The 20989-nt window shown below is 50.0% G+C and overlaps 8 protein-coding genes across 8 annotated transcripts; 4 read left to right on the top strand and 4 right to left on the bottom strand.

The window, feature by feature from the left end:
• Positions 1-36: 36 nt before the first annotated feature.
• Positions 37-388, bottom strand: ASPSYDRAFT_42674 (uncharacterized protein). Its single transcript, XM_040846505.1, has one exon. The coding sequence runs from the start codon at positions 362-364 to the stop codon at positions 209-211; it is 156 nt and encodes a 51-aa protein (XP_040704673.1). The 5' UTR covers positions 365-388; the 3' UTR covers positions 37-208.
• A 625-nt stretch (positions 389-1013) lies between these two features.
• Positions 1014-2086, bottom strand: ASPSYDRAFT_774199 (uncharacterized protein). Its single transcript, XM_040850891.1, has 2 exons — positions 1136-2086; positions 1014-1084 (listed from the first exon to the last, which is right to left on the bottom strand). Exon 1 carries the CDS (start codon positions 1877-1879, stop codon positions 1340-1342), a length of 540 nt encoding a protein of 179 aa, XP_040704672.1. The 5' UTR covers positions 1880-2086; the 3' UTR covers positions 1014-1084; positions 1136-1339.
• An 885-nt stretch (positions 2087-2971) lies between these two features.
• On the bottom strand, positions 2972-4915 carry ASPSYDRAFT_42669 (uncharacterized protein). Its single transcript, XM_040846504.1, has 4 exons — positions 4617-4915; positions 4102-4551; positions 3454-4043; positions 2972-3392 (listed from the first exon to the last, which is right to left on the bottom strand). Exons 2-4 carry the CDS (start codon positions 4489-4491, stop codon positions 3350-3352), a joined length of 1023 nt encoding a protein of 340 aa, XP_040704671.1. The 5' UTR covers positions 4492-4551; positions 4617-4915; the 3' UTR covers positions 2972-3349.
• A 450-nt stretch (positions 4916-5365) lies between these two features.
• Positions 5366-5800, top strand: ASPSYDRAFT_87437 (hydroxyisourate hydrolase; the record flags this gene model as incomplete). Its single annotated transcript, XM_040851841.1, has 1 exon — positions 5366-5800. The coding sequence occupies one exon, from the start codon at positions 5366-5368 to the stop codon at positions 5798-5800; it is 435 nt and encodes a 144-aa protein (XP_040704670.1).
• Positions 5801-8211: 2411 nt separating this feature from the next.
• On the top strand, positions 8212-9978 carry atfA (bZIP transcription factor atfA; the record flags this gene model as incomplete). The annotated part of the gene is made up of 3 exons (XM_040841633.1): positions 8212-8317; positions 8540-9683; positions 9759-9978. 3 exons carry the CDS (start codon positions 8212-8214, stop codon positions 9976-9978), a joined length of 1470 nt encoding a protein of 489 aa, XP_040704669.1.
• A 2892-nt stretch (positions 9979-12870) lies between these two features.
• ASPSYDRAFT_87435 (uncharacterized protein) lies at positions 12871-13374 on the bottom strand (the record flags this gene model as incomplete). The annotated part of the gene is made up of 2 exons (XM_040851840.1): positions 12871-12953; positions 13050-13374. 2 exons carry the CDS (start codon positions 13372-13374, stop codon positions 12871-12873), a joined length of 408 nt encoding a protein of 135 aa, XP_040704668.1.
• A 2492-nt stretch (positions 13375-15866) lies between these two features.
• On the top strand, positions 15867-16882 carry ASPSYDRAFT_42664 (uncharacterized protein). The gene has a single exon (XM_040846503.1). It carries the CDS (start codon positions 15896-15898, stop codon positions 16484-16486), a length of 591 nt encoding a protein of 196 aa, XP_040704667.1. The 5' UTR covers positions 15867-15895; the 3' UTR covers positions 16487-16882.
• Positions 16883-18822: 1940 nt separating this feature from the next.
• On the top strand, positions 18823-20645 carry ASPSYDRAFT_42663 (argininosuccinate lyase ARG4). Its single transcript, XM_040846502.1, has 3 exons — positions 18823-18960; positions 19026-19856; positions 19919-20645. The coding sequence occupies exons 1-3, from the start codon at positions 18906-18908 to the stop codon at positions 20425-20427; spliced, it is 1395 nt and encodes a 464-aa protein (XP_040704666.1). The 5' UTR covers positions 18823-18905; the 3' UTR covers positions 20428-20645.
• The last annotated feature ends 344 nt before the right edge of the window (positions 20646-20989 follow it).

The raw sequence follows: 20989 nt of genomic DNA, 5'->3' as shown, positions 1-20989 counted from the left end.
GGTCTTTCAATGGGAGACTTTACTCGTAGATCGATGGCTAGATAATAATGGCCTGAACTGCAGCTAGATGAGCGTTGTAGTTATATGGGCGAGATGAGGATTAGGGGGAGGGTAAGAAATAAAGAAAGGGCAGAAGGATAAGTATATGGTGGAATGCGACCCTGGGAAGAGACAAGGCTTGACGGAGATATTTCAATGAGTCCGTTAATTATCGTCCTCCTCTGGACTCATATTCCCCTGGTCGTCTGCGTGGAGGACCCGATGGAAGCCGCACTGGGATGATCTCGTTGATGTAGGGTTCTGATTGCGGGTTGGATTCGCCGGCCATTCGGAGCGTCTCTTGTCGTTCATATTCTCGGGACATAATTGCGAGGTCGTTTATTTGTTCCTGGCTGAGAGATCAGCATATGTTCTTCATGACCATATCAAAAAGGGTTGGAGGGATGAATGAAAGGAAGATATAAAGACAGAAGAGGAAAGCCATACTCTTGTTAAAGGTACACCAACAATTAAGTAACCTTCGCGCCCCTTTTAGCCTCATAAGTATAAGTGGTTAGGGCGAGTGTTTCCTTCTCATATGGTGCGGAAGAATAGATCCTTGAGGTCATGTCGGAGGTTTACCTGGTAAGTGTATGGCCGGACAGTTGCAGATGGTCCCAGGAAGTATTGGATGTGGCCTAATACAATCTGGCGGGAAAGTCCATATCCTGGCAACCAGTATTGCTGAACTTGAGACATATCTTTTTTCTCTTTGTAACTCGGGTCCGTCCTCTATGAGAGCAAGTGTCGTATGTATTTGTATGTGTATATGCGCGTGTGTTGTGTGGCTAAGAGTCAGTCCGCTTTAAGACAAGTACTATCATGCGGAATGACGGGGGTAGTGAAGGTTATGAGGGTCTCGTAAGCAGACACTTACAAGTCCCTTTTATAAAGGTATATATACTTCACATATTCCTTCCATGCATAGAATTATTAGTAAAAAGAATGAGGAATGGAAACAGCCAGCGTTTCTACGTGGAGATACTTCTTTAAAGGTCGGCGACGCCCAGGAGGAGGAATCGGGTCACTCGCTGATCAGCACAGTCTAATAAACAATCAGCAGCGATATTGCACTTGGGACAACAGGGGAGCTCACTATGGATCCTGTGACAGACAGATGAACAGCGGAGCGAGCTGCGAGGGCTGTTTCTGGCCTGCTGTTCATGTCGGATCCCGGCGAAACCGCCTCACTCTTTTATCCAACCCTTTTGCTCCGGTAATAAAAAACAAAAGTGAGGCTTGAACCACAATAGGAACTAAGCTCTTTTCAACAAATCGAAGCAATTTCTGATGTTGCCGCTCAAATCCCAAGCGTCATTCCGGTTCTCTGACCCTCTTGGCCGGCACTGCGGTGAACCTTCTCCCTGCATCCAAAGTAATCCGCCATTTTATGTTTGATGCCGTGGCTCCAGGAATGGTGCATCGGGGGGCCATCTCGCAGCTCCTCTTCGATGCGTCCCGCAATTTTGTCTGTTCGCTTGGGACAAAGTGGCAAGCTGCGAATATCTTTGTTCCCAGTTTCATTGGGGCCTAAATTCCTAGACCAAGCGCAGTGACACCTGCATAAAACAGACGCGGGTGGGATATAATCTTGGTGTGTAGATCTGGTAAAAACCCACATTGAGCTCAGCCCTCCCTGGAGCTTGAATAGAAGCCAATCATGTCGCGGTGCATCTTCGAAGGATCGCACATTTCTTTTTTCCAACCAAGCTCCTGTGCTCTCCGGCCTGTTGGGTCTCTGACGTTCCGGCGTCGAGTTGCGAGGTTGGATGCAGAGTCGACAAAACAGGATAAGAATCGTCCGAACACCAAATCTCGACGCCTTCTGCAAGGCTCCCATTCGGGAAAGATGCTTGGCTTTTTCCAACGCAGTGTCTTTGACTGGGTAGGCGTAAAGAGAATCGCACAAAAGGATACGCTACGGTCGCGATTGGCTTTCCACGCTCCATTGTCTTTTCCAAAGAATCCGTGTTGTCTCGTATCGGGGCCTGCATGCTTCTCCAGTCCACTTCGCAAGAGTCCCAGACAAGACATGCCATTGTCTAAAAGCAGCGTACTCCACAATGATAAAGCTCCTCAGCAGGGTGACTAACTGGGGCCCGTTGATTCCTCGGACTTTGTTGTAACGTTGTTAACGTCTTCTGCTGCACAAATTTACGGAAGCAGTCTGGTATGTACCTTGTAGCCATACAGCTAACAGGTATGAGTGACCTATGAGTCCCAAACGACGAGAGCAGTTGAAACATACGCGTCGGTTAGTGTCCCAAATCTACAGCTCTCTGCACAACACCTCGCGAGGGAAGACGGGACTGCTGTTCCTTCGGACTTGAAGGATGAATATCGCCGCCGGACATGGATAACCCCTTGAAATAACAAGAGTCTAGGCCCAGTCGGCGTACTCCGTATGATCTGCTCAATCTGATCGACATACTAGACATTCTGGATCTTGCCGGCCATTGTGGAACTGAATGGTCAGAAGCTGGACCGTCTTTTCTGGTGGACCATGTCAAAGACCAAGATCGAGTCGGTGAAGCAGTTATTGAAAGTTTGGAGTATTGATTCTTGGGTACCTACAATAACACCCAAAGCATCTACTGCGGTAGGCTTGGGTCTTTCCCGTTGCTTGGCAAGATTGGTTCTTGTCTGTCGCTTGTAATATTTTTGATGCAGGTCGAGAGGATCCTGCCAGTCATAGGGGTCCTTCGTAGGTGGATGGGTCCCTCTGAGGGGCACATTTCTTCGGGATATGTGACTAGGCAGTCGCTCCGCCGCGAGAACGAAGCACTAAATGTTGGCAACATCAGAAAAACGCGCAACGGAAGGTAGTTCGACCTATTGGAAGAAGTAAGTATTCGAATATGTTAGTTTCGCTGCCCTATTGGAGCGCTAAGCTGGTAATCTTCGAAAGGTGGTGATCGTGTGATGAGTGTCGATACGAAGAGACAGCCTGGCGAAGGCAATAATGGGGCAAGGTGGCAAATATCAAGATAGCCAGTGGCTTCAAAGCGTTTCCCAAGAAGGAGCAAGAGGCTGGGGCAAGGTTGAAGACGGAGAAGAAACAAGGGGGCGGAGATGAAACATGAAAGCATTGACAAGGCGGACGGGAACTTGAACAATCACAATCAGACATACGGAATCCTGCCATGGAGAGACAACGTTGGACGCGGAGCGCCAACTATACAGTCAGACATAATCAAATCGCGATGCATCAGAAAGCTTTGTATATTACTGTCTATCTTCTCATCATAACTCATGCCCATCAACAACATCAACTTCATACTAAGCCATTTATTATGCATAGTTACGTTGTTTACTCTGGGGGCACATAGGGGTTGATAAGCATATCGCTGAACCTGACCACATTAAAGGTATAAGCAAAGGCATGGTAAGTATATATGGAGGGTTATGACTTACTTCTCAAGCTTCTCCTTTCCTCGCACCTCTTCAACGAGCAGCGGCATCCTAACAACATTGAAGTCTTCATAGAGCTCTTCGATCTGCTCCAGATACTTCTTTTGCATCTTCCTTCGGGCGTTGCATTGATCGCAGTCACTGCTTTGCTTAGGGAATAGAAGCTGGTTGACCACAATCGAATGGGTGTCGATTTGGTAGCTTGTCAACTCCTGGATCATACGCTCGGTTTCATACAGAGACAAGAACTCTGCGATACAAACGCAGACAAATGTGGTCATGTCGGGGTTCTTGAACTGGGTGTTGACTTCGCCGATGGTTTCTCTCAGTGACTCCATCTTCTGCAGAAGCTCGTCCATGTTTTGGCCACCAGGTAATCCGCCGCGAGCTCCAAGGATCGAGTTCAGCATCGGCCCAAATTGAGACGAAAGTTGCGAAAGTTTCGCGAGCGCTTTTTCGAGTACCGTGGGGAATTGGAGGAAGCGAAGGGTGTGGCCGGTGGGGGCAGTATCGAAGACAATAACTTCATATGACAGGGACTTGACCTGCTTGAGGACCTCGGCGAACGACATGGCTTCATCAACACCAGGGATCTAATAATACCGTGAGTAATGATTCTGGCAACGTTGCATCCTAGATGTCGCAACTTACGCTGAAAGCTAGATCCTGCATCATGTTCCCCATACCGAGCCCGCCCATAGGGTCGTCGCCCTGTCCTTCGCCATTCGCTAGAAGATCTTGGATACTTCCGTTAGGGTCGACTTCCATCGCACTGAGGTTGGTGTATCCATCAACTAGACGAGCCTCTTTTCCGAACTTCTGGCCGAAAGCATCACTCAGGTTGTGCGCGGGGTCGGTGGAGATGAGCAAAACAGACTTGCGAGCTTTGGCAAGCTGAATGGCGAGAGAACAGGAGGTTGTGGTTTTTCCGACACCACCTTTGCCTCCAACGAAGATCCATCGTAGCGTCTTCTGGTTCACGATCGACTGGAGGGTAGGCTCCATGAGGTCGTCATCCTGGACAACCGCGGTCGAAGACATTCTGAACGATTGCGTATCGAGAGTTCGCAACGACGGTTAATGAGGGGTCTGGCGAGTCCGCTTAAATAAATATAGTCAGACGAGAATATTCCAAAGGGCCAGTGGCATTACAGGGCTGTACTTACCGGTCCTGCTAGGCTGTTGAGTCTTCCCCGCAAAGGTCAAAAGTTTTGGGCGAAGCTTGAGGAAGCGGAAAGAAGAGTTAGCGTATAACACCCGGATCCGCACTATGGCGCCCCAAGACAAAAGCACTCAGGAGGTTTCTTTACTTTGGTCTCTGTCAGTGCGGTCAGTGATGTGTAAAATGCGCAGAAGGCGTCTTGGCCGCAGTCGAAATGACACGTGCGGGCGCCTTTACTGCCTCAGGCTGTGACGCTGAACCCCGCCAATAAGTAAACGCGCTTTGCGTATAACCAGGTTCCTGGAAGCTAAACCTGACCTCGTGGATTAAGGAGATTCTACAGTACTGATAAACCAATACACGCTACGTTTAGCTGCAATTGGCCCCTGGAAGCCAAATAATCAACGGTCGCCGGAGATCTTGCATACCCCACTAAAGGTATACTCCGGAGAGCTCCTTGTCGGTGGCCTCCGACACAAGAAGAACGGAGATCAAAAAGCAGCACAAGGTAGCCTTCTCTCCTGCTTTATCCTCTCTTCCTTTCAGTAAACTTTTTGGTATCCTCACCTCTGCTTAATGGACCTTGGCTCCGGAAATCAATCCCCATCAAGCGACCAGCTGGGCAAAGTCACAGATCGTCTTAGCTTATACCAGAACCACCTTGCTTCTTCCTCATCGAGGTCTACAGCAACGGCAGCAACTACTTCCATCTCGAATCCACAAACAAGCACAACACAATCAGCATCGACCCCAATGTCTCGCGACCCGATTACTTGCCACGTGCTAAACACCCTAACGGGCACCCCTGCCGCCAACCTCCCCGTTACGCTCACGCTCCTCTCCAGCCCATCCTCAAACACCACAACCCAAAACCCCACCTTCACCGCTACAACAAATGCAGATGGCAGAGTAGCAAATTGGAGTCCCAGCCCCGCGACCGCAGGCTCGTCACCAAGTGTCCCGGCCCTCCTCGCATCTCTCCCAGCCTCTGATAGCAAGACAAACTGGGCGGTACGGTTCGAGGTTGGCCCGTGGTATGAAGCGCAGGGCGTCGAGAGTTTCTGGCCCGAGGTGGAGGTTAAATTCACGGTTAAAGGACGTGGAAAGGAAGGCGAGGGCGGGTGGAGGCATTATCATGTTCCTGTGCTGCTGGGGCCTTGGAATTATTCAACTTACCGCGGGTCTTGATTTTCTATGTGTACCTACATGGAACTTCAGAACCCGAAGTTTGGCGGTTAATAACGTCGGCGGGCTAGAATCTGGTTAGATAAGTATCGCCTGGCATTGATCTTATCGCAGTTATCGATTGTGTAAAGGTTAAAATCAGATATGACGTACGTGGGCCCTGGGGCTTGGAGTATGAATGCACCGTATGAATAGTACTCTGCAGTCTGCAGTCTGCACAGACATATATATCCGACTTTCTGTGGAGATGCATTAGTGGGATCGTTGTATAGACAACGCATTACAGCTTAGTTCCTTTAACCTCTCGCTGATTTCGATATCAGACAAAATTTGGCATTCGGATTCGGATATCCCATCAGAATTTATGTTGCTATTTCCCAAGTGATTATATATCATATGGCTGACGTCTAAATCGCCCATTGATTACGGTTTTCGCAGACTGCAAGGGCCTAACTAATCATGCCCTGTCATGGAGAATGTAACTTGTACCGGAGAGTGACAAAAATGTTTCCCAGCCTCTTCTGTACTTGAGAATACTGAAATTTTCTTTACGAGACCTTGTTTCCCACGAGGTATAACCGTATAAGTACTCATATAAAATTGTGCCACGTACCTTGATACGAAGCCAACCAAGCCAAATGCACCACGGAGCATGCGAGTTTCCGGGTGGCTTTCCGTGTCAGAACTAAAAGATAGGCTTGCATGACAAGGCAATGATCCTAGTTAGTAACAGTTTGGCAGGTAGTTTGCGACTGAGATAGCATGTGTACTGGGATGCTCCAATCTCAGATCAGCGCCGTTAAAACTGGGCTTGCTTTGTGCATCTCTCTGCATCTATCCGGTCTCCGGATGTCGGCAAGCGTCTAGAATCTGAGTGGCAATTGGTTCGATAATTTGGCCGCCAACGAGAGCGAAGACTTGCCTGTTCACGTGACCAGCAACACAGGCTTCCAGTTTTCAGTTCACCAGAGATTGCGTCATCACTTGTTTCGCCCAATGAAATCCTTACTGGGTGGTTCGATTTCATGGGAAAACGGCGCTAAGGAATCGCGAGGGTGACAGACACGGCCCTGGATGGACAGACAGTTTTCACCGCCCAGACCAGCCCCGACTGTTCTAATAGTCCTGATTCGCCAAAATCCAGAACGGCAGATTCCATAAGCGGGGGTCAAAAAAGGGCGAATGAGGGGCCAGATTGGAGCGGAATCATCAGGCATGGCGACCTGTCAGTGGTTATCCACCCGGCTGGTCGAGGAGCGACCGACCCACAAAGTACAGATAAAATTCCTGTCGTCGTCACGGTGAAGTCATCCGTCAGTCAATCCCCCCTTCCTCCAGCTTTATCGGGACGAATCTTGGAAAGTTCAAGGTTTCGGATTGTTTGAAGCTGTGACCAGCGGATCTGCCTGATATTTACCTTCTGTATCCCTTGGATCAATCGCACCTTTACTTGTTGTGCGAGGAGTTGTGCGCACAAATCCAGTAATTTGGTCTCGGGGTTGCGTCATCCACATTGGCGCAAAGAACCCACCATCAGAGGCAAAAGCAACAGAGGTCAATCTTCGAGATTCTCTGTTCCGGCCAATCGGAACGTGATACTGCTCCCTTTTCGGATTTCATTCACGAATTTCAGTTCCTGTTTTCGAGACTTGCTTGCTTGTGTGCGAGATTCTAGGACAAGGCCAGAGTCTGGACAAGCAAGTAACGGAGTGGGAAAGACACCAGAGCGACTTCAGAAGGTCTGGATACAACCACAACTCTCGCAGAAGTTTTGGCTCAAGAGCGAGAGTGCAACCCGGCCGGCAGACTGGGGGCTTTTGTACGAATCCAGGGTTGCAGGAATCGAGGACTTCTGCCGCTTACCTCATAGCCGACCGCCTCCCCTCTTCCTCATTCTTTCCCCTAAATTTATTGCATTTCTCCCTGTCCATCCCAGACCTACGTCACAACTTTTCTTTTCTCCTTCCTCTCCATCTTCATCATCATCATCATACCCAGTGACTTTCCGCCCTCTGGGGTACAACCACTGCATTTACTGCACGTACTCGATAATGCGTGATAGTTCTGCGCTGCTCACTTAAATTGTTTTTGCTGGGCTCACTACGTCACTTTTTTATCTCTTCTTCACCTTTGACGCGGTGCGGTCCCGTGCGATACTTCCAAGAAGCGCCGACAGATCTCGGTGTCCCTTCGCTTCACTACCTTGTATTGGCTACCTTAGTGATTCTTCTTTTTTTCTAATCGCCTTTCGCCACTCAACCCAATTGGGCTGGGTCTCTTCTTTCATACTTTCTTATCGGGGATTCTTATTACCTTTTCTTTATTTTTTTTATTTTATTTCTTTTTTTTCGGGACCACGGATATTCTGCAGCCATATCATTTAGCTAATATATCAACCCGATCGCGGAGAGACTATGTCCGCCGCGGTGGCCCCAGCAGTCTCAACGAACCTCTCAACTAATACTTCTGCGCATAATTCGCCAATGGATGCGAAAAAGCCTAGCATCAAAATGGATAACGGTGAGTCCTCCCAGATTCGGTTCCAAGTGTTGAATCTGTGGTTATGTGCCACACTTCCCGACTTCGATGTTGTCGTTCCCTTCGTCGTGTCGGGATGACCTCATACAATCCTTATTGTCCCCCTAATGACGTCGCACAACCACCTACCTCTCTACTCTTTTCATGCTGCGCGTTATCGCGACTTCATGTCCCTTTTTGTATACTAACGTGTTGCTTCTACAGAAACCTCATCAGATACTAAAGATCAGAAGCCAGACGGCGAGTCCCAAAACTCATTAGCACCTCCCCCACGACCTAACCCATCGGCTCCCACCGACACACCTGACTACTTCAACTCCGTCCATAATCCTTTTGCCTTAGAGCCGAACCCTTTCGAACAATCATTCAGTGGGGGCTCTGGCGAGACACCGGGGAAGTCGATCCTCCCCCCTGTCGCATCAATAACCTCCCCTGCGCTGCCCGGCACTAGTTCTGCTGGGGGAGCATACAACTGGTCCAACTCCTTGCGCTCGGGTCCTTTAAGTCCGGCTATGCTTGCGGGACCTGCTGGTGGGAGTGATTACTTTGACAGTATTGGAAGAGGCTTTCCAACACCAAATGAATCGTCACTTCGCACCGGCTTAACACCTGGTGGCGGAGGTTCTATGTTCCCGGCACCAAGCCCGAACTCCCAAGCTCTAATAGCCCAGCTTCAAAACGGAGGCGCGACTCCCTCCACTATTGAGTTTCATCGTACAGCATTGAACGCAGCGAAGAAGAACGGCGGCGCGCCAACTTCGAACCCAACTGGCGACAACGATCAACTGGCCCAAAGTGCCACAACAACTATGGATATGAAAACCACCCAGCCCGCCGCGGTTGATCCGTTTGGCCACCATGACGCAGCCGATGCTGCTAATGGACTATTCATGTTAGCTAAAGGCGGACAATCGACAACGAATCAGTTTGCCGCTGTTCCCAACCAGTCCGCAATCCCACCTCAAACTCTTCAGGCCAACATGGGCGACCAAAATGCCAACCGACGTCAATCAGTCAATGTAAATGGTGCAGCAAATACGACGCGGGAGACAAGCGGCGATGGTTCGGATATGCAGAACGAACAGGCCAAGCCTGCTGCCAAAGGCAGGGGCAAGAGAAACGCGTCTACAAAGGCCTCAGGTACAGCAGGAAACAGACGCAAGACAGAAGATTCCAACCAGGGATCAAATAAGAGGACGAAACTCAACAACGGGTCGGTTAGCACAGAATCACCATCCGAGGGCGAATCGGACGACGAGGACCAGCAGCCCTCACAGAAGAAGAAAGGAGGCGAGTCGAAGAAAATGACTGACGAGGAGAAGAGGAAGAACTTCCTCGAAAGAAACAGGTATGCATTTCTTTCTTTCTTTTTCTTTTTTCCCACGCAGTATTATAATGAACTCTTGACTAATGAGAGTTGCAGAGTTGCGGCACTCAAATGTCGACAACGGAAAAAGCAGTGGCTTGCCAACCTTCAGGCCAAGGTTGAGCTGTTCACATCAGAGAATGACGCACTTACGACAACAGTTACCCAGTTGAGGGAGGAAATTGTAAATTTGAAGACATTGTTGCTTGCACACAAAGATTGTCCGGTTTCACAGGCGCAGGGGCTTATCTGGAATCCAAACCCACCATACACTTGAGGGAATTAATATTTTTATTGCTGCATTTTAGTTTACTTGTATCTGGGCCAGGGTGTAACAATTAGCAAAAGCTTTCTTTCCGGAATACTCCACAAAGCTGGGTGTTGTCGTTCAGTCCACATTCTTCGCGAGGAATCAAGTGTAGACAAGCGAAGTCGACGATATGATATCTCATATCACCCCGCCTTGAATTGTCTCCCCCACTATGACAAGTCCAAGTCTATTGTGACATATGCCAGGGCAATTGGAGTAGATGCAATTAAATGAGGGATATACATTTATCTTCGCCTTCACCGACTGACTCGGCACGGCATTGAATCGCACCATCGCCATGCACTGTTCTCTTCTCCAATAATATGCATGAGCATGACAAACAGCTCATCGAGGACTTGCAAGTTGCAATGCTTGATCGACTAGTTGATCTTCGGTGCTTAATCACAAATAATCGGAAAGGAGAGAAAAAGCAAAGAAAGACCCACGCACAAAATAACCCTCAGTCATCTCCCATCCTAGCCTCGCGCAAATCAATTCAAATAAAACACGAAAACAATGCTTTTTTTTCTCTCACAAGCCCGCACAGCGCTGCGTTACCTTGATGCTACTGGATTTAGAAGTTGATTCCAGTTCAGGTTCAACACGACTGTTGATGCCTGCAGCTGGGAGTGTTTATGCAGTTCAGCACTCATACTGTAACTACTTAAGATAACATAAACAAGCCGCGACGAGGTACACTGGACCTGCATAAGCAACGCAGCTATCTGAGACTACTCAAGCGGCTAAACTTGGATTTGCGGATTTACCGTAAGTAGGCATTAGTCTAGCAGTAGGGTCGGGTTGAGGGTTCGTCATTATTCGGCCTCGGTGGTGGGTGGGACCGTGGGGTAGCGTAGTAATTGAACAGATGGGCTGCGAATAGAGCGAATCCATTGCCATACAATGGCCCATAGCCCAGGGTCATGCATGGGCTTGGACTTTGGAGCCTTAGGATGGGTTGAACTTGGCCAGGTGCTACCAAAGGGTGGCCTCCCTAGCACAGCACTCGAGTCATCCAGGGCACAATAATAACCCAGCCTCTGCAGAACTTCAGACTGAGACATAATATGATGACGTTCTTATTTACAATCAGCGATAATCATTGAGACTGAAGAGTCTAGTCCAGACTAGCCGAGTGCGGGGTTCATTGCTTTTGCTGCTTTCTTGTTTATGCATGCACTTATCAATAGTCAGTCTTCACTCCGTCGGGAATCGGGATTTAATGATGAGGCTATACCTCGCGTTAGCGGTTAATCAAGGTAAACCCGACGACGAACCCGTTCGAACCCACCCGGATCTTCAAAGTTCAAACATCCTCGACTAAACTAGACATCCGGATCGAACTGGTTACTTACTTACACGTACCTGCAGAGTGCAGACCCATGCATCCATGCATCCATCCATCCGTCCGTCCGTTATCATGGACCCCAACCTGACCCTCACCAGGGGCCAAACCTTATCCAGCACCCGATTCCGGAGGTGTCGAATTGACTCATCTTTTCTTGCTTTTTTTCCCGCTCTCGGGCTGAGGTAGTTCTACCAGTTACCATATACAGTACTCTGCACTGCACTCCGTACTCCGTACTCACGGTGGGTTGTTCGTAAGTAATGCAAGGAACGAGTCTGACGCCAACCTGGCAGGCCCGCAGGAAACCCGCAGCGTGCAGCTGGAATGGTTTGATTGTGACATGATAAGATCACCATGATTTGACTCAGACGACTCGACTCGTGACCATCCCCGTTCAAGTCGAGCCGAAAGTCAAATGTCAAACGGGGTCGTGGTCGTGGTCGTGGTCGTGGTCGTGGCTGTATCCATCCCTTGCGTCGATACAGGGACAGACAGGAACGGTGAGCCTGAAACTGGATCTGAGCAAGGGGGTGGGAATTGAAGGTTGGCCGCCCTGCCGCGGGTTGATACGGATGGAGATTAGATTGGGTTCCTACCTTAATTGTCGGTGTAGGAAGGTTTGGGGTTGCGGGAGAAGGGTTCTGGAGTATGGTTCGCAATTACAGAACTTAATCTACAACCCGTAGACTGGTCAATTCGGGGATTGGAGCGGTGTGGTGGTGATGAGAATAGCTTCCAAGTGTCTCAGTAATGATTACTAGGTGATCACAATGCGAGCAAGAACGCAGAGTATTTGTACCCTTCTCTGCTACGAGTAGTGGAGATGAAAAGGCTGTGTCAAAGTCAAGAGCAAGAACGAGTATGACTGTATAATCATTGGAATTTATTCCGAGACCTAAGTGCTAAATTGACTTCAAGAAACTCGATCTGAAACTCCAACCCAAAACACATGCACTGCCCTGAAACGTGGTGCAGGGTGCTAACTGCTGACTTCGCTAAGACTCAAGAATGCAGGCTGGCAAGAAATCAAATCAAATGACCGAAATTCCCATGGCAATGCGATGCGTCCCTTGCCGATAAACGCCCAACGAACACCTGGCTAATTCAAAACGCCGAATGAGAAACCGAAAATATTAGACAAAAAAGTGAAACAGTCGAGGTATGAAAGAGCGGTCGAGGTAGGCAGCTTGGAATGCCGGTGTGACGGCAAAGTGTAATAACAAATTAACAATAGCAGTGACAAAGGAAAGGTCATGCATAGACAGTAGTACTCCGGTCCGCAGGCACGCAGGAATAGCCCGCCTGATGCAGGCAATGGAACGTAATTCGTTGAGTGATGCAAGTAGGTATGCAAGGGGCGAAATGGTAAGCGAGAAACGAAGAATTGCGCAAGTCGAAATGGAGATGAGAAGCGAAGTTCATTAGGGTATACGCGGCTAACGGCTGGCTGGCTGAGCTGAGAAAAGGGCAAAGAAGACAGGTGGAGACTGGGTCTTTGAGACAAGTTCGTTTCACGCGAAACGCCGGCGCTTTCGTAGTTCGTCGCGGCTGAGAAGTCGGCGGATTCTAGAAACAAATCGTGACTTTGTGGATTCTGGATTCCGCATTAGCTGAGACCGGTCATATCAAGCAAGGGACCTGTCACAAGGAACGGGACGGGCTGGAGAACGTGGACTGTTGATGAACTCACCGCTGCACCTGCGAAAAGGTCGTTTCGAGTAATGCTCCGGCAGTGATCGTGGTGATGAGACGACCTCCGCCCAGTATGCGATGTCTTGGTATCCAGAGAAGTTCTTGCTTGCGGACCATGGGTTTTCGTCTTCGGATTGTAATTGCAGAGCCACGACGTGAGGGTAGAGGTCTCCTAGCGGGTAGAGCAGCTCTATGGAGGGTCGAAGCTCGTTCAGATCGAAGCTTTGGCTTGTCTGGCTTGTCTGGGCGCGGTCAGATGCTGGTGTTGGTGCCGCGGTGGTGGTAGAACTCACATAAGGTTCGTAGTTGGACTTGTAGGTCATTGTGTTGATGTGTAGATTGAAATACTGTAAGGATGCAAAGTAAATCGGAGTCGAGATGGCAGTCGAGTCACGTTCCGAGGGCTTGTAGATGTAGATAAATCGGAGATGGCACTGCTCCTGTCAACAACCGGGAGAAACCTTGAAGGTCTTATACTGTCCGACAGTGGTGGTGTCGGTGTGGAGAAGTCCAGCGCATGGCCTGGAGACCCTGCAATCAGCTGCACATTTCTTTTTTTCTGTCAATCTGTGGGAATCTTGCAATCCGCCGCTTACTCGAGGTCATTCTAGCGTCATTACTCATTAGCGACATCGTGATTGGGGGCACGATCGCATCTCCAGCCGATGATTTGAATTCCACGCGCAGAGTCATCTCATTCCAACAGCCCGCAATCGACAAACAAGGCCAATCAGGGGCCGCCAGTGCCTGCACTAGTCGATTAACCTCCGGATGGTGCCTCGCTAAAGATAACTAGTGCGCAATGTGCCAAGCTGGTGTCTTGGAGGTGTCCATTCGGAGAGGTTCGGTCTGATCGCGATGCAGTCGCGCAGCATGACCGGCAGGGCAATCCAAGCCACCATTGCTCGCTCAGGGCTGCACCAGCGTTGCGGTCAAGCACTGCAGCTGCTCAGCAAATCAGGTGGGCTACTCTGGACTTTGCAGGCTCCCGAATTCCCAAGACTCTGGGGATCCACAGCAGCCCCCGCCGACAGGGTCTGTCCCTGTTTTCTCGTAAGTCGTAACTCTGTTCATCTAATAATAATCATGCCGCCGGAGTGCCCGACAGTGTTCATCTCAACCTCGCACTTCCACTTCACTCGCGATGCAGTTGCTCCCAGAGCCCCTTGCGTCCACCCCCTCCAAATTCAGGCTCCCTCCACGTTTTTGGACAACCGTGTGACTGCATATGTAGGATGACGCTCGTTATGAGGCCTTGACACGCAACTTCCCCTCTTCCCCTCTTCCCCTCTACTCCCCTCATCTGACCACTCTCTCGCAGGACACTGCTAGTCTAGGTTGGACCAGAGCAGGGGCCAGGATTCAGGAATCAAAGCGGGGATTACGGTGGGTGGGGATGTGTCATGATTTTCTGCGATCGGCCTCAGATCTTTTGTCCAGAGGACGGGCGGCCGTGGCTTTGCGACTTTCGAGCTTGGGGACCAGAGCTGTCACAACCTTCCCACACTATTGATTTTTTCGGCACGGAACTCTCCAGTCGTCTGGTCTGAGAAGACTCTGGTAGTACTACCCAGATTAGACGGGCGATTTGATTAATGACGATGATGGCACCTCACCATCACTCATCCCTCATCATAATCTTCACTTTCCACAAAAAAAGGGCAAGAATCAATGAGAGAAAGGTGGGATTCGTGCACAATCAGCAAGGAGGAGATTGGGCCTCAATTCGCACCAACAAGGCAAGAATCGAGAGTCGAGAGTCGAGACCGACCCCGTAATTTTGAGCCCTATAATCACTTAATCAGTCCTATATTCCATTCCTGCCCAAGGAAGGATGTGCTAATCGAGATGATTTCCAAATCCCTGCGGTCCTGGATCTGATTGACGACTACTCGCACGTCCTCAGTCCAGGTTCTCGGGACCACGCACCCGCTAAGAGCTAATAGTTTATCTGGCCAGTGCTCACGCTGTTCCTCAACGGGCAAAGGACGCGACCTGCCATGCGACAGTGGCCCATAAGGCGTGCTGCGCCACGGGCATGATCGGCTTTTGCAGCCTCAGGCATTAACGCACCAGCCCCATTTTGAGCACAGCCACTGCATAATCGCTGACCCCGAAGAGCCGAGGCCCAACAAGAGCCCCACAATACGTGGCTGTTTTTTTTTCTGTGGCTGTAACTCCCTGTGGCTTGACATTATCTTTCAATAGCAGCTTCGGCAATAGCTTCAGATCTTCGGATTAGCAAGAATTTCCTGCTCCGAGCTCCACTGTCCCCGGCGGGCCCGGCATATAGCTTACTTGGACGGTTCTTACACCATTGATCGTCCTATTCTTGGTCCATCTTACATTTTCCTTTTTCGCGGGAACCAGACTTCGTGCTTCGGAATGACCGTGTTGGGCCTGCAGCTGTTGGGGAGATGGGGATGGTGCCGCCGGCTGCTATAAGGAGGGCTTCTCTCCCTCCATGTTACTCTCTTAGATCCACAAGCCAAAACATTCAATCTATTCAGCTCTTTTCTCTACATAGTACCAGTACTCTTGGGTTGCCTTGACCCCTTCTTGACTATTTCTCCCTACATGCCCAACAACGGAAATGCCACTGAGCGTACACGATTCTGGAAGGGAGACCTCTCTGGTGTCTATGGGTATGCCCGATCCTTCTTTCGTCGCCGCAGTGCCTTCTCCATTCGCAAGTAAGTCGCTCCTTCCATCCTCGATGGGTCTTTTCTGCCGTTCTGTACACACAAGACCCGTCGCTAAAGCGCAATTCCCCCTTTGACAGAGCCCATTCATCTGGAAGCTGAACACGCTCTCGGCAGACTTGAGCCGTTCCGTACTTCCTCGATGGATCTGCCTTCCAGCCCAGACGCCCCAAGCGGGCCGGTGCTTGTGCCAGATGGTCCAACTCTAGACCGCGCAAGTCTCTACCAAGTGCATCTGCCCGACTGGTATTCGCACTACACGGCGTGCATGCAGCATTTTCTTGACCACGCGCAACATTCGCTTCCTGTGCAATCTCTCGCAGCATACATCAACATCCGCCTCCCCTGTCAGCAACTATCGAATCCTACCACGCGCTTTGGCGCCTCAAGTACCAGCTTTTCATCGCAAATTTCGCTGCGGCACTATATTCGGCGCCTTGTTGTGACAGGAAACGACACGGCACCTATACTCGAAACATTCTTCGGCGGCGACTGGCTCAATGGCGTCGGCAACATCCGCAAGCAGGAGAGGATGAATTATCTGTTCACCGCAAAGAGCAACGGGTGGGCATCAACAAAGGCCGCTTATGATGTCCTACCAGACGAGCAAACACCATTCGTACGGCCACTCCACGACACAACTGAAGAAGAGCTTAGCGAGGCCGAAAGGCATTGGAGTGAGTGGCTTGCTATGGAAGATTGGATGGTGGGGCCACGTAGTCCTTGGGAGTGAAATGAAGCAAGAAACTGTTTGCTCATGACTTGATGATTTATGACCTATGGCATTGTCGCTCTTTTCCCCTTGATGGTTTTTCCTTTCGTTTTTTTTGTTTTATTTTTTGGGGGAGGGCCCTCCTTTTTGCACTTGGATAACCTCAGTGTCCAAATTTCTGTCATTATCGAGTAATTTCTAGCGAAAATGGAATTCTGCAATTTAACCAATCCAATCTAGAGCCAAAACAATACGTGAGCACTGAGAATACAGTAGGCTGGTCCATGCCCAGTTGCCCACACTACGAATACGTAGTTTATACGAGGTGGGGTTAATATTATCTTTTCTGACGAGTGTCTGAAGAATAGAACTCGATGACGGAATAAGAAAAGAAACGGATTGAGTCAGGTCGTTGACACAAAACGGGGCAAGCCCATGCGAGACGAGAGTGAAAATCCTTCTCTGCATGTACTTTATTTGTGCACAGCCACAACTGCGTTTCGGTCTCCCCGAGCCCTACGGAGCAACGGAGTATGCAGCATTGCAGCTGCAGATCAGGAGCTTCTTTTTCATTTCTGCAATATTTACGTTATTCGGGGGTTTCCACTCGGTCACATCATTAATCATTATGAAGCACACCCCCATCCTTGCGCTTGATAGTTTTCTCCAGTTCTATTTCGAACCCCGTCAGACTCACTCCCAAAGAGTCAGTTTCGGCGTTAAAGAGGTCGCTTGGCGCCAACTCAGGGGAGAACTCCGATAGCGACAAGGAAGAGGATCCATCTCTCCACCGCAACCATTGTCAATCCAAACCACCCGATCGGTTTCCGCCCCTTCATGTTTCAGCTGTCAGATTCAAGCCTCATGCACTCCTTAATTAGTTCGACCAGTCAACTACAGATATACACCGATCTTCCGGATCGAAAGCCATCAAATCGCTCGGCCAAATGTCAATATGAGGCTTCCTCCCGAATGAACTCCAATTTACTAACCATTGATGGCCGGTCCCAGGTTTCAACTGGATTGTTCTAGTGAATCCTTTGCCCAGCTCACCGGGTTGAACTTGCCAGTGATTTCCAAGCTTGGATCCTGATGAAGATCGACAATCGACATGTGTCATGCCCGAGGATCACCGACGCTTCACAGAGGACCCAGCCAGGCGCCCGCCAGCAATAATGAGATCCATTCCCTTTACCCCTTTTCGCATCTGACAGCGGCACACGAAGCCCCGGTGGGGCGGATGCGCCCTTTGTTTCCAGGTACTCGGGTCGCTGATTCTCGCCTTGAATGGTGAGCCGTGAAAGACAGGCGGGTGGTGACACTCACGAGTCAGCCGATTTCAATGATTCTCCTTGGCTCGTCCACTGTCCACTGTCCACCAATTGTCCTTCGTCTCTCTCCGTAGTCTAGCCGGTGCCCTCTGTACTCCATACTACGTAGTAGTCCATACCAGGTGCCCGGAACCCACTTGCGGTTGCGGACGATTATGAGGATCAGTATGGGGCTGCCTGGCTCGCTCGCACTTGTTCGTCACCCGGACACTCGGACACCCCCTGACGTAGAACGGAGACATGGGGTGTCTCGTATTCTTCGTCGGATCATCCAGCTAGTTAGTCCACCCTGGGTTGACAAATACCTCTACTGTTCTGGGTGTTAAGATAGACACCTAGAGAAGGGCAGGGGTTTGTTTTTTGGTGGGCTAGGATGACACCGGTGTCCCCAGCTTGTCGCGGTGCTTACTCTTTATTGATATTGCTTGCTTTGCAATGCATTGCGTGGGATACGTGGGCTAGCTGGCACGTACGTACCCTACCTAGCTCTAGTTTGGTCCTGCCGAGATCGAGACTACAAGGGATATGCGCTATTGATAGGCTTGGTTGCCTTGGTTGCAATTGACTGGTGGCTGGCTGGAGGTTTGTTTACGTTGTTGGTAGAGAGGTGTCGTCTGGTGTTTGTCATTACGTGGGAATATAGGGTACCTACCTGCCAATCTATTGCTTTGTTCTTTTGGATGATAGTATTGTGATTGAGCTACCTATAGCTGTCGAATAGTTGCATATATATACCTTTTCAGAATGGTGTGATGAGTGTCAATATATATATACTCGGCATTGTAGTTTACCTCAGTAATACAAAGAAAACCATAGACGCCGAGGTGTTCCTATAAAAACTTAACGAAGGCTCTCCATTCCTATAATCCGTTGAATATCACACTGGGAGTCATCTGTAGCATATACTGCAGTTGAAAAGTATTGCTCCCAACCGGAGAGAAACGCCGTGATCGACTGAATTGACATGAGTCATCCCAACACGGCTAGCGCAACCGCCCGCACTCAATGATTCATTTTCGATTTATCGGCGACGAAGATTAACCTCCTCAACAACTACAGAGCGCTGATTTTGTGTCAATTCCCCTCGGAAACACCTCAATTCCTCCAAAATGAGCGGTCCCAAAGGAGTAGCTGAGAACATGCTATGGGGAGGTCGATTTACTCGTCAGTGACATCGCCGATGGCATTCCATCCCACTACCCAGAACTAACCAAACACTCAATTCACAGAGGGCCTCGACCCCCTTATGGTCCAATACAATGAGTCCCTGCCCTACGACCGCATTCTCTGGCGTCAAGACATCACCGGCTCCATTGCCTTCGCCCGCGCCAACACAAAGTCCGGCATCCTCTCCGCACACGAGTTCTCCGAGATCGAGCGCGGATTCAAGCAGATCGCAGAGGAATGGAGCACCAACACCTTCGTCGTCAAGGAGAATGACGAGGACATCCACACTGCAAACGAGCGCCGTCTATCGGAGATAATTGGAAAGGACATCGGAGGCAAGCTACACACCGGCCGTTCCCGCAACGAGCAGATCGCAACCGACCTGCGCCTGTGGCTGCGGGATGAGCTGCGGAAGCTGGATAACTTCCTCAGCGACTTAATCAAGGTCTGCATTGCTCGTGCGGAGTCAGAGATTGACTACCTCATGCCCGGATACACCCACCTGCAGAAGGCTCAACCCGTCCGCTGGAGTCACTGGCTGCTTTCTCACGCCACTGCGTTCGCCGACGAGCTGAAGCGCCTGCGCGAGGTCACAAAGCGTGTTAACCGCTCTCCTCTCGGTTGCGGTGCCCTTGCTGGAAACCCGTTCCAAATTGACCGTGAGTCCATGGCTAAGGAGCTGGGCTTCGAGGGTCTCCTTTACAACTCGATGAATGCCGTCGGTGACCGTGATTTTGCTATGGAGACTATGCAGTGGGGTAGCTCGTTCATGCTCAAGATCTCTCGCTGGGCCGAGGACTTGATCATCTACTCTAGTCTGGAGTATGGGTTCGTTCGTCTGTCGGATGCCTATTCAACTGGTTCGTCGCTGATGCCTCAGAAGAAGAACGCTGGTGAGTCATTGCCTGCTTATTTCATAATTCATATGATATGATTGACTGAGTGACTGTAACAGATAGCCTGGAGCTTCTGCGTGGAAAGTCCGGTCGCGCTTTCGGCCACATGGCCGGTCTGATGATGACCATCAAGGGCCTGCCGACAACATACAACAAGGATTTGCAAGAGAGCGTTGAGCCTCTCCTGGACCACATCAAGACCGTCGGCGACAGCATCCAGATCGCCACCGGTGTCCTCTCCACCCTCACCACCATCCCCGAGAAGATGGTCGCTGCTCTGGCCCCTGAAATGCTGGCCACCGAGTTCGCCGACTACCTTGTCCGCAAGGGCGTGCCCTTCCGCGAGGGCCACCACATCTCCGGCCGTGTCGTTGCGCTGGCCGAGAAGCACAACGTGCCCATGGACCAGCTGTCGCTGGAACAACTCAAGGGCGTTGACTCCCGGTTCGGCGACGACATCCAGGAGTGTCTGGACTATGAGCGTGCCGTTGAGTTGAAGGACGCCATCGGTGGCTGCAGCAAGCGTGCTGTTCTCGAGCAGACCTCTGTGCTTAAGAGCATCCTATAGAGTATATCTACACGAGGCCTGTCCTGCTCGCACTCCGCTGGTTAAGGGATTTATAGAAAAGGAAACGAAAATGGGCGTCATGATCGGATGGGTAGGATCTACATCATGAAATATACAAGATACATTGATTAATGCATATAAAGAGAAGCATTTCGGGTTTTTATTCCCCTCCCAGGCCCGTTCACCCTTAATAACCCAACAAATAAATAAAAAAAATAGGTACAGTATAGTGACAGTCTAGTAGGTAAGCCATGCGCCATGTATACATGCAACAAGTGTATCGTGTAAGCAAAACCACGCTCAGCTCAACAGAGTGAACATTCTAACAAGCGATCTAACCCAGGCAGAGAAGAACGAAAGCAAAAAAAAAGAAAGTAAACATAGAAAAGGAAAAAGAAAACCTTCTGGACATCACCACCAAAATCAGTAAGCCGTTCCGGCGAGGCAGGGCGTTAGGGTTGTTATGGTGGCAGACCACGAAAACCAAAGAACCCAAATAGGAAAGAACGACTCCAAGAAGTTGGAGTTTCCCGGCCCTCCCGTCGGGAAAGAGCGAACGGAC

The sequence above is a fragment of the Aspergillus sydowii genome, assembly GCF_001890705.1.
Source record: "Aspergillus sydowii CBS 593.65 unplaced genomic scaffold ASPSYscaffold_3, whole genome shotgun sequence".
Lineage (NCBI taxonomy): Eukaryota > Fungi > Ascomycota > Eurotiomycetes > Eurotiales > Aspergillaceae > Aspergillus > Aspergillus sydowii.
This window is presented reverse-complemented; position numbering and strand designations above follow the sequence as displayed.